The 12606-nt window shown below is 40.8% G+C and overlaps 1 protein-coding gene across 4 annotated transcripts; it reads left to right on the forward strand.

Moving 5' to 3' along the window:
* Positions 1–334: 334 nt before the first annotated feature.
* Positions 335–10810, forward strand: LOC101466689 (uncharacterized). 4 transcript variants are annotated; one of them, XM_076890892.1, is made up of 17 exons: positions 335–576; positions 1837–1922; positions 2785–2894; positions 2973–3656; positions 3856–4024; positions 4135–4232; positions 4591–4800; positions 5087–5174; positions 5362–5439; positions 6317–6438; positions 6586–6691; positions 6782–6853; positions 6958–7067; positions 7255–9311; positions 9461–9674; positions 9838–9931; positions 9998–10810. In XM_076890892.1, the coding sequence occupies exons 3-17, from the start codon at positions 2836–2838 to the stop codon at positions 10145–10147; spliced, it is 4311 nt and encodes a 1436-aa protein (XP_076747007.1). In that variant the 5' UTR covers positions 335–576; positions 1837–1922; positions 2785–2835; the 3' UTR covers positions 10148–10810. The 4 variants fall into 4 exon arrangements, with proteins under 4 accessions (XP_076747007.1, XP_076747006.1, XP_076747008.1 ...); XM_076890891.1 differs by lacking the exon at positions 1837–1922; XM_076890893.1 differs by lacking the exon at positions 1837–1922 and having other exon boundaries at positions 3862–4024.
* The last annotated feature ends 1796 nt before the right edge of the window (positions 10811–12606 follow it).

The following is a 12606-nucleotide window of genomic DNA, read 5'->3' on the forward strand; positions in this document are numbered from 1 at the left end:
GCTGAATTGGACGCTCTGATCCCTGGACTGCATCCCCCGGAACTGTGCGGCAGATATATTTGTGTCATTGTCTTTGAGGATATATGTATACAAGATTTATCTAGACTGAGTAAAACAAGCCCCCCCCCCCCAAAAAAGAAAACAACAACAAAAAAACAAAAAAACAAAACAGTTTGAAAACTCTATATTATATAAACGCAGAAAATATACTGTAGCTCGTAGTACTGCCATCTCTCAGTATGCTGTAATGCCTGTAAGAAGGCTTTCTGTCTTAGTGGGTTTGTTGGTGGGCATTAAGCCGTCCTAAGGATTATCATCCCTCTGTCATGCTGAACCGACCGGCTGTCCTTCGGAAATATGTTAACATTAACATTTCCTCTTTTCCGTGAGGACGAGCAGCGGGAAAACAAAGCGCTCTTCTTCCTCAACCGTTTCCGTCGTCATGGAGACCCTCTCTGTGTACGGAAATAGTGGTCCTGCTGAAGCTAGCAACTTTGTGAAAAATCAAATTATCTATTCAGTTGGCTCTGCGTTTGCGGCTATCTGTTGCTCTTTGCGTGGTCTGGACTTGATCTGGTAAGCTTTGTAGTGATTTTCGCATTTTAGAAAAAGAAAACTTATTTGTGTCAAAATTAGCATAATCACTTCTTAAACTAAACCAAGCACAAGCATGTAAGTGGGATCCATTCAGGGGCGAATCCAGGATTTTTAAACCGTGGTGGCACAGGCAGTAACAACCAGACAGGGGAGTCCAGGAAAATTGTAAAAGATGATATCTACCAGCTATAACTAGAATCATAATTACATAATTAATATGTAATGTCAATGTCTGTTTTGTTATGTAGAGAACCATGGGATTAAAAAATTTCCAAGTTTGTTTCTGAATCTATACACAGTTGTAATTGACTTCAGGTCAGCAGGCAGGTTGTTCCACAGAATTGAAAGTTTCCTCAACAGATTTAGATTCAGTTCTGGATAATAGACCCGAACCACTGAGAGCTTGACTAATAAAAATATTTTAAAGGCAATTCTGTGTTAAACTGTCCTTACATATGTAATACGTAAGGACAGTTTAGAGAGTCCTTACGTATGTTATACGTAAGGACTCTCGCTTCTGCATTCTGAATTAGTTGAAGTCATCCGACTGGGATAATCCTTCAAATAGAACATTACCATAGAATAACCTGGTTTATATTAATGCATGACACATTTTTCTCAGATTCAGTTTCAAATAAAATATATTAAAAATTAGAAAATGTTTAAATTACACAAAATTTTAATAGGTAGAAAGCTGTTTAGTGACATTATTAATATGATTGCCAAAAGTAAGATTACTGTCCAAAATGATTCCAAGGTTCCTGACTTGCTCGCAGTGTTTCAGAGGACAGATGATGAATATGAACAAATCTTCTGTCTCTGATTTGTTTAAGTAATTTCTATTTAGTGTAATGTATAATGGTATACCGATTTATTTTTAGGTTTCAATTTTTATTATAATAATAACCTATGACTGCAAAATAAATACTAGCTGAAGCTGAAGCAGTACAAAGAGCAATAAGTGCCTCCAATACAGTGGTAATAGAAAGCAACATAGCATAAGTGCTTCAGTCTAGAACTTGAGTAGCTCTACTTACTTTCCAGCACTGGTCCCATCCATGCTGTCATGACCAGCTGTGACCCAAAACAGACACTGCGTGCAGGCTTCACGTTCATTCATTTTGTTGATAAAGACTGAGATGTTTGATATTTGAACTTAACTGGATTCTTACTTGAATCCAGGCAAACAGGCAGGCAGTTTAGTATTTCGGTGAGTAAGTCCACAGTTTCTTTTTGCAGGAACAGACCAGCTCAGAATATCAGGTAACTACTATCCACAGGGAGAGAGCTCTTCAGCTGACAAACGGATCTACTTAGAGAAACAGGTGACTTTAGCGCAGGCAACGTACTCAGAAAACATCAAAAAGCCTTATTACCACAACCATAGATAACAATCTGGCAGAGAACAGTAGCTCGAGTTTGTTCTTAAGTGCTGATAAGTAATGATTAGATTAGAAATTAGTGCACTGGCTGAAGAGCAGAAAACCAGGTGGCTCTGCTAGGGAGTGGTACATGCCCACCTCAACCTGTGGGAAAAAGAAAGTCACGGCAAAAGAGAAAGAGAGTAAAACGGGGGGAAAACCCTTAACAGCTGTAAAACAATGACACGTGATCAGTCCAGAAGCACTGGATGTTTTCACAGTGACAGTACAGATGACAGTGACACACAGATACACAGTGACAGATCTGCCCAATGGCAGATCAGTCACATTTCAGGTGATAGGAATTGGGATTTCCTCAGCATTTACTTTATGCTCTGCAGACATGAATATACATGAAACCCCATTCAGTAAGTTATATAGCACAATTTGAAGTTTTGCAGTTACTAAGGCAGGGCATGAAATCCCAGTATGGACTCACCAAAGTGACTGTGGCTTATGTATGAAGGAGAAGAGGCTGTCTCTCATGCCTTACTGCAGAGCTGTTGCAGCAACTGGTCAGTCCTGTGTAGAAGCCGGCAGCTGTTTACATGTGTTTGCTATATTTATCGTATTTGCTACTGTACAGAAATGTGTGACGACTGCAGCACACTCCCCTTTCTCCTTGCTGGCCTAGTGTCAGATTTCGACCTGCTACCAGTATCCTCTGCTTTGCTTACCAACAACAGAGCAGTGTGGTAGTAATGACACAATGACCGGCTATTGGCTGTAAGACGAAAATACTGAGGGATGTCTCTGCCACTTCCAGGGCAGGTGGAGCGAAGTAAAGGAAAAAGGGAAAGAAGAGGAAGAGAAGGAAATGACACTTTGTCTGTATGAGTGTCTGAGAGCGGTCGGGCTACAGCATCACTATGCCAGGTAAGAGCAACCACAAGCCATTCAAATTGGCACTATTCTGCTATAAAACAATTTGCCTCCCCCTTTCCTGTGCTTCAGGTTTACCTCAGTGGGTGTTTGTCGTACAGCCCACATCTCAGTGCTCACCATGGAGGACTACCCCCTGCTGGGGATACACACAATGGAGGACAGGACTCGGTTATTTCAACTTGTCCAATTTGTCAAAACTCTTGATCTGGAGGGCCTTGGATATGATGATGATGATGATTATCACTATAGTGGTGGTGGACGCGTCGAAGGCAGCACTATAGTGGATAGCAGCTTTTATCATGATAGTGACAGCATTTTTGATGATGAAGATGGTAATGGAGCTGCTGTCAATAATATAATTGCCAGCACTTTTGCCAGACCATCACATGTTCGCAGGCGACTTGATTTCAGTAATGAGACCAGTGATCATCATCAGCGGTTGTCTCATCCTGTTGTTCATGTTAACATGAGGTATGCCAGATATGAGGAGTCCATTAGGAAAAAAGGATCTGCTACCTCTGTGCAACATCAATATAGGCCAAAACCCAAGCCTGCAAATGTGACATCAAACACATTTAATCACAAACCTTTGGGTCACAAAGACAGAAAAAGAACCACAAGGAAGAAAACTCTTTATACAGAAATGGACACTGATGGATGCATGTGTAAGCCAACACCTGTTTATGAAGCAAAGAGAACAGCTGGATATAACTATGGACTACCAATGAGTACTCCTCCTGCTCAGTGCAAACAGTGAGTGTGGTCTATACTGTCCTCTACTTAGACTGAATGTCATTGATGACAGCAGGATACATAAATGACAGTTAGAAAAAAGCAAATGTAAACACACCGATGAGACAACATTTTTGATGACTGTCATTGTCTTTATGACAGTGTCTCTTTATAATATTGAGTTTTTCTACTGTGATTGAAATTCTAACTCTAATTTGAGAGCCAGGCAAGCAGAAGAGCAGCGGATTAAGGTGTGTGTGAGGAAAAGACCACTGACATGCACCGAGAGCCGACAAAGAGAGGCAGATGTTGTGACAACTCCAGGTGGAGAGTGTGTGATTGTCCATGAAGTCAAGGAAGCCGTGGATCTCTCACAATACATACTGCAGGTGAATGTGCAGAGAGGAGACAGTGTACTCTAACCAATGTCACGGTATTTGAATTACTACTTTAAGGCCTTTTCAAACCTTTCCTGTTGCTTTTTTTTTTGTCCACACAGCACAAGTTCTACTTTGACCAAGTTTTTGGGGAGAAAAGCTCCAACGAAGAGGTTTATCACCAAACAGCATATCCTCTGGTGCAGCACATGCTCAAAGGGTAGGGTTGCATTCATGGACATCTTGCTAGAGTTGTACTAACTTGATTGAGTGTGCAGTAAACAGTATATCATTACACCAAAAAAAGCAGTCCCAATGCTTTAGTTAAATGGACTTTGTGCAACTTTAATTTAACAAATTTTAAAGTATAATAAACTAAATAATAAAAATTGTTAAATGAAAGGTTGTTAAATGAAATAAACATGCACAACAGTACATCTCAGTATGGGCAGAAAGTACAAAAATGCCCAATTTAAAAAAGTGAATTAGGTTAAAGGTATTCATTTGCACCACATTAAGGACATTGTTTGTATCAGTGTATCCTAATCGTCTATACTTCTTTGTGTGTGTGAGCACAGAGGCAAAGTCACCTGCTTTGCATACGGTCAAACAGGTGCAGGGAAGACTCACACCATGCTGGGTTCACCTGCCATTCCAGGACTATATGCTCTGGCAGTTCAGGACATCTTTGCTCACCTGTCAGCCACACACTCATACCAGCTGGTGTTTGTCAGCTTCTTCGAGATCTACTGTGGTCAGCTGTATGACCTCCTGGACCACAGAAAAAGGTCTGTGTTTAAGTTTTTTTTTTTTTTGGGGGGGGGGGGGGGGGGGGGGGGGGGGGGGTGTTAAAAGTGCATGCAGATTTTTGAGCTGGACGCTGCACTGGGGGAATTCATATAATCTCTATCTCACTGGGGTCATTTAGGTCTCAATTTTATGATAACATTATCATAAAATTGAGATGCCTGGATCTAGGATGTCCTCACTTCTTTATTTAGTATTTTGCTCAAAGCCTCAAAGTCTTTCTTCTGTATTTGTATCTCTTAATCTTTCTCTTTCTTTCTTCTGCAGGTTATTTGCTAGGGAGGATGGACAGAAAGTGGTTCACATTTCAGGGCTGCGAGATGTCAGAGTGGACTCAGTCAGCTCTCTGCTGGAGGTTTGCCTGATTTTCTTTACAATAAGTTATATTATTTAAAAAAATCAGTGACATATTAGTGTTTCTGGCTTATGATCCATCACAATTCACTGGTTACTTTAGTGTGTGAACTACAGAAAGAAAAGTGGTTCATTTTAATGTGTGTGGCTGTATTTCAAAAACAATGAGAAATAAAATTTACTGATAGGTCAAGCAGGGCCGCAAGACAAATTCATCTACTTCAACACCAAATAAAGTGTTTGAGGTTTGGAGCATTATGACTCAGGTCAGTAGTAAAGCATAAGTATATGTGAGTGTATCAACAAATTATAGCATTGACCAGATTACTGAAAATAGTATGTAATGCTAATGTGAAGGCCCCAACAATGATCATGACCAATAACATAATAAAATTATTTCTTCATCACTTTGTGCATGCAAATCAACATAGATAATCTCACAGTAATGACTCTGTTAAATGCTTTGAAGTTAATATTGTTCAGTCCATCAGGAATGATAATTTGGTGAAATTGTATGCAGTGTGTATGATGATTATGCTTTGAAAATGGAAAAGGGTCCTTAAAATGCAGAATATGACCTCAACTTTGAATACAATTTGGGTGAAGATCTGTTAGGTCATTATTTTTTGTAAGTTTGACTCAATCTGACCAATACTGTGGGAGGCGAAGCAATTCCTGTGAATTCTGGAGAGACAGACAATGGCGTGACCTCATTGCTTCTTGGGAACAGATGAGCTAATGCACAGAAAGATTCCAAGATCTTTTCTCCCTGGAAATAATAAGAAACAGGTCCCCAGCTATAACTGAACTGAGTGTAGCAGTTGTTCTTGCACTTCACTTTTATATTATGGTCTCACAGGTGTACCAGTGTTATCTTAGGTCGGGGTGAGTCACAATATCAATATGATTTGATACTGAAATTTTTATTAAAATATGTAAGCACTCTAAACAGACTCCCCCAGCAGTTTGACTTACCAGAGTCATTTTGATAGTGTTGCTGTCTCATGGACATTTTTTTTTCTGTGATCCCCACCTCTGTCTTTAATAACCTTAAATACGTGAAACATTACCTAACAGTAAGTATGATTTCTGCAATCTCCTCAACCTAGTAAGAGTAGTTTCCATCTCTCCCCTCTTACTCAGGTGATTTCTCAGGGTACAGCCGAGCGGACACAGGGGATGAGTGGCGTGAATCCACTCTCTTCTCGATCCCATGCCTTGCTTCAGATTCAGCTTAGAGATTCAAACCAGCAGATAGCTGGCAGGTGAGTGACAGGTAACGCACTTCATGATGTTACTTTTTTCTTTCTCTGAAACCATACTTGAATTATTGATTATTGATTAGTAGATCAAACAAGACAACAGTGTCGGTGTAAAATGACTGTAAAATGTGTGTGTATGTGTCTGCGTAGAATGTGGTTTGTGGATCTGGCAGGAAGCGAAAGAGCATCCGATGCCAAAGAACCTGACAGGCAGAGCCGCATGGAGGGAGCTGAGATCAACCAGAGTCTGTTGGCTGTAAGCTATACAGATACGTGCTCTCACACTAAGAGGCCCAACATAAAGTCAAGGATGTTCATTGACATTGTTGATTTTTATTTCCCTCAGCTTAAAGAATGTATCCGGTCACTTGATCAGGAACAATCGCATACACCTTTTAGGCAGAGCAAACTGACTCAGGTAGTAAAAGCTGACGGAAATAGTGACACGAGTATGCATCATATGGCTGATTTTCTGGTTTCTCCACTGATCCTCTATGTTTTGATACTGAATTATTTTTCTAGGTTTTGAAAGATTCATTTGTCGGTGACTCAATGACATGCATGATTGCCAACATTTCACCTGGTCACACAGCAACGGAGCACACACTTAATACACTGAGATATGCAGACCGGTAAGTGTGCACATGTCCAGGTATAATGAGGGGAATTTAATATACTGTATTAGTTTCTTAAAATATTTATTGATATCTTTATTGTGTAAAGCCATGCCGGGTTTCAGTCCTCTGATTTTATATTGTATGAAAGGGAAAATTCTATTAAATTCAGTCTTTACAATCAAGGTTTCTTTAATATTTTCAGGGTAAAAGAGTTGAAAAGACAAGGAGGGCTGAGAGGAAGAAGAAGAAACAGAGGCAAGACAGCAGCCTCACCCAATCAAAACCTGTTCAGCAGCACCACTGGTAGCACTGTTAGCAGTAGAGGGAAAAGTCCTCCAAAGAAGCCAAAGTTAACAAGACAAAGCGATTCTTTCGGTCCCACAACTCCTACCACAAGGTCACCTGTGAGGAGTGCATTTCTCTGCTCCACACCCAAGAACACCAAATGTGGAGAGGAAGCAAATGCGAGACGGAGGGGAGAGATCAGACTTGAACATATTTCTCCAGTTAGAGGTTGGCTGAGAATAGGTGACAAAAGGCATCGGAGAAATGAAGCAGATGAATTAGGAGGGGGGAGAACAGGAAATGACAGTTTAAAAACTATGGAGAGACAGTCTGTTAGTCAGCAAAGCCCCAGGGCAGTGCTGGAGTCGGGACACCAGCAAAGCCCCAGGGCAGTGCTGGTGTCGGGACAACCAAAAGACAAGCGTGTATGGAAGGTGCAAAAGGAGGGAGAAGCTCATGAGAATGATTCATTTTTTACTGAAAGTAAATCTGACTCCTGTTTCAGAGAAGAAGAACATGAGCAACATGCTATGAAAGGTGGAATAAAAAAAGGTGGAGAGAATGGAGATGCAAATAGTAAAGGGGAAGGGATAATACAAAGGGGGTTACCAAAGGCCAATGAAAGGGATAAGGAAAGAGAGAGGCATCTGAGATGGTATCACAAGCAGCTGCAGCAGTTTATGCCCTCTTCTGCTTCTTTATCCAGCCAACTCTCCTCACCCTCTATATATCCATCTCCCTCTTCCTCTACTCAGCCTTCTGTCTCTCACCTCTCCATTTCTTCCCGTGCGAATCATGGTTTGGAACTGGTTTTAGATGGATGCACAACCAGATCTGAAGATAGAGTTAATGGTAACAGAGGACAGGTGTTTTCTCCCAGCGCTGAGATTCTGTTACAAACTGAAACCTCTTCGATCTCTAATAACATTAGTGAAGAGGATGCTAATGGAGACACTGGTGGTGTTGGGGAAAACTCGAGGGCATCTTTGGAAGGAACATGGACAGGATTTGAACAAGAAATGAGTAGAAATGAGAAGAGGAGGTCACTTGAGGCAGCAAGTGAAGAAAGGCAAAGAAGGAAAGAGAGGAGGCCAGCTGGAGTGGAGAGGGGAGAAGGGAGGTGGGTGTGGATGTCAAATGGGACAGCAGGTGCTGTCTGCTTTGACACAAGTGAGACACAATTGTGTCACAGCTCTGATTCACAAGACAGACTGGAAGTGGGTGTGGCAGGACTGAATACCTCAGATGACCCAGCTGATGGAGTGTGGAATGCTGGGAAGGGGGGAGCAGCTCAAAAAGGGTGTTTATTGTCTGCTCACATGAACAATGAGGGCAACAGCCTCATTAGCTACCCCCCTGCAGAGCAGTCCCTCTCCCCGGACTGTGAACATACCAGCACACTCCTGACCCCAGTTATGCTTAGTGCTGCCTCTTTTGAATCAAAGTGTACGAGAGTCATCCCAGAGGCAGTACAATCAAACACACAGAGAGAGAAAGAACTATGGTTTCTTGCTAATCCCGGTAAATTGCCAGCTACATTACCTTCCACTACTTCCATCACACCTACTGAACCCCTTAACAAACCACCAGAAAATCCAGCTCACACTCAGCTACATAACCATTCAGAAGTCAAAAAGTTGGTTTTACCTCAAAATGAGACTCAGGTGGATTCTTTTAGCTCCATCATGGAGCCCCTCAGCATCTCCCAGCTTCAAGTGGATCAACAGGCTGCTACAATCTCTTTCCTGCGAGGGGACAACAAAAACACCTCGCTCAGTCCTCTTAATGACAATAGAGAATACAACAAGTGGGAAGAGATGGAGGAAGTTGTAGAGGATGAGAATACGGGTTTGCAACTGTCTTTCGTGGAACTGCCACAGGCAAAGACGCACTACCCTCCCTTATCTGACACTACGACAGCTACGAATCACACAGAGGGAAAACAAGACGTACATCTCAGTAATTGTTACACAGGTATAAGTATAAATTCTGATGGTCGTGTGTGTGTGTGTGTGTGTGTGTGTGTGTGTGTGTGTGTGTGTGTGTGTGTGTGTGTGTGTGTGTGTGTGTGTGTGTGTGTTTAAACAGGTCTGTCCACAACCTTGTTTTGTTTTCCTGTGCAGGTATTCCTGAAGATATTTTGGACTCCTCACAGGATCAAGATAGCAATCAGAAGCAAACACCACCAGCTACATTCAACAAACCTCCTGCATCACCACTTAAAAAATCTACATGCACTTCTGTGCAAGGGTTACCCAGTTTACAGGATTTAAACACTAATCACCACGTTAGACCCACGATCCAGCTGTTTAAGCTGGACGACTTAGACCACGCAAAGTAGGTCCAGAATTCTCACAATTTTTGTTAGTGTAATCATCCAAAAAACATTAAAATAACACAAACATATTCTTGTGTATTTGATAATATTAGAATGATGCACAAAAAGGGGTTATTTTAATAAAACATTAATGCATATTTTTTGTACCCATTCTAACTTTAGGTGGTGTATATTCAAGGCCCACTGGGAGCAGCTAAAAGAGATGGAAGCTTTATGTTGTAAAGAGGGGAAGCTTCTGTGCCAGCAGCCTGATATGGTGAGAAATAAAGCAACAAAAGCAACTCTTTACATTTTTTTAATGTACATACTCTTTTTCTGTTAGGCATTTGGAGAATATGTCCAGCAGCTGGAGGAAATCATGGAGAAAAAGGCTTGGTGTGTACACAGCATGAGAGCTCAGCTACAGCCATATCTGAAGCCCATCACCTCAATCCACCCACAGGGAGCAGACGATCACAGATCAACTAGTTGAATTTGAGTTAATAATACTTATGTTTTTGTGCAATGTTTTCAGTGACAACAATAACTGCAGCTTGCTACATATCGTACATATATGGTCATCCTATATGCTTTGTTATGTTTAAGTAAATTGAGCTTGATGAGTTCTTGGACAGCTGTCACTTGATGTGTTTGATGTCAAAATGCATGATGCACTAAGGGTTTTACTGGTGAAACGTACAATCATATGTTTTTCTTTCATGGTGACAGTAATATATATGGAATTCTGATTCTGCCACTAAAGATAGTTCTTTCTATCTATTTTTTCTTAGCCTCTGTCCATGAAAACTGCTGATTTTGTAATTTTTCATTAAAGAAAATCTTTGGTTTTAATCTTAATGCATGTTTTATTCACAGCACCACTATCTGGACAAAGCTAAATCTGTGTCTCTGGGTTGACAACTCATAGAACCACGCATTTGTTTGAGCTTGATCTCAGATTGTAATAGAAATGCTTGCTTAGCAGACTGTTTTCTAGTGTTAAATTTTTTAAGATTTCAAGATTGCTGATATCTGTTATGTTGTGATCTCTGAATTTGAAATCTTCCTCTTTAAATGTCAGTGTTTAACTTTGGGTAATGTGTGCACATTTTTCCACAGAGGGCAACTGAAAATCAATAAAATAAGGACTAAAAAAGTATACCCAAGCACTTCTTTGTATTAAAATTATAGCACATCCTTCTACATTTTTATCCAAGCTCAATTTGACATTGAGTTTTGTGCTGAGTCTTCTGATAAATAATATGAAAGCAGCATGCATGAGGAGAACAAAAAAGTGGTGGAAGTGACGAGGTGGAAGTGGGATTACATCAGGGATTGACTCTGAGCCCCTTGTTGTTTGCAGTGTGATGGGCAGGCTGGCAAATGATGTCAGGCACGGGTTTCTGTGGACTATGATGTTTGCAGATGACGTTATGAACTGTAGTGAGAGTAGGGAGCAGCTGGAAGAAAGATGAGAGGTGGAGGTACGCTCTGCAGAAAAGAGGAATGAAAATCAGTAAAAGAAAGACATAAAAGATAGGCAGACGGGTTAACAGTGGCGATGCAAGGAGTTGAGGTAGTGAAGATGGATGAGTTTTAATACCTGGGATCAGACATCGAAACCAATAGATGCACAAGAGAGGTGAAGAACAGAGTGCAGGTAGTGTGGAGGGGGCGGAGATGAGTGTCAGAGGTGGTTTGTGACAGAAGGATAGAAGCAAGAGTAAAAGGGAAGGTTGAGAAGTTGGTACCGGTAGTAATAGGATATACAGTTTGGAGATGGTGGCACTGACAAAAAGACAGGGCAGAGAGGAAATTGTTAAGATTTTCATCACCAAGATGGAGAAGATTATAAAGGGACAGCTCAGGTAGAGATGTTTTGGACATGTGCAGAGGAGGTATGGAAGATATTGAATATGGAGCTGCCAGCCAGAAGGAAAAAACAGACCACAGAGAAAATTCATGAACGTAATAAAGGAGGACATGGAGAAGGTAGTGTGACAGGGAAGGATACTAAGGATAGGGTGAGATGGAGGTAGACGATCTGTTTCCACATAGAAATGGTAAAACAAACAAACAAACAAACAAACAAACAAACAAACAAACAAAAAACATTAAAATTGAGTCGATGGAACTACCACCTGTTGTAAGTAGTGATGTGCGGATCGATCCTGAAATATCGATTCCTCCGATACCAATCATTTATGTTCTAGAATCGATTCTCATATTAAAATATCGATATTTTAGTACTTTGGGGTAAATTTGTAGTTTTTCATTAACAGGAACACAGTGGAAAGAAAATATATCATTCGGATCGTCTAAATTGGAAGAAACTATTTCCTCTTATGCCTTTCATATATCTTATGCTAAATACGGCTGTATAAATGTGTCGCAGCCCCTGGCCGGTGTTGCCAACTCCTCAGTAAGGAAAATTGCTATTGGCTATGCTAAAAGTCTCTAGAAGTCAAACAACGTCATCGCCTAATTTGCATAATTGGTCATGCTAATATCATTGTAACCCACGGTGTAGGAGAGAAAAAAAGAAGAGACATAAAGTGAGTAAAAAAAACGTCCTAAATGCATTTAGAATTTATTTAGAATTACAACTTAATTTTTTTTTTAGCGATTATTGTTTTGTTTGTTTTTATGTCACAATTCCAACCTTATTCCTTTATCTGCGCTTGGACCGGTAAAAGTGACCCGAAATAGGCACTCTAGTGGAGTTACTTTGTGTGTGTGTGTGTGTGTGTGTGTGTGTGTGTGTGTGTGTGTGTGTGTGTGTGTGTGTGTGTGTGTGTGTGTGTTTAAGTAGTTTTAAACCTTGTGATCCACAAAACAACATAACAGTAAAAGAAGAACTGATTGCGTTACAGTCAGTGCGGGAGCAGAGGCTTCACTCATACGCGATTCATTTGCAGTTTGGACGCATAGGTGGGAACATCTCCTGCCCTG

This window comes from Maylandia zebra, linkage group LG12 (genome assembly GCF_041146795.1).
Source record: "Maylandia zebra isolate NMK-2024a linkage group LG12, Mzebra_GT3a, whole genome shotgun sequence".
In the NCBI taxonomy this organism is placed as follows: domain Eukaryota; kingdom Metazoa; phylum Chordata; class Actinopteri; order Cichliformes; family Cichlidae; genus Maylandia; species Maylandia zebra.

Excerpts from the sequence above, each read along its gene's own strand:
- LOC101466689 (XM_076890892.1), top strand. The coding sequence starts at position 2,836 with ATGACACTTTGTCTGTATGAGTGTCTGAGAGCGGTCGGGCTACAGCAT. Across the intron at positions 2,895-2,972 it reads CTACAGCATCACTATGCCAG|GTTTACCTCAGTGGGTGTTT; the intron begins GTAAGAGCAACC and ends CCTGTGCTTCAG. Across the intron at positions 4,801-5,086 it reads CTCCTGGACCACAGAAAAAG|GTTATTTGCTAGGGAGGATG; the intron begins GTCTGTGTTTAA and ends TTTCTTCTGCAG.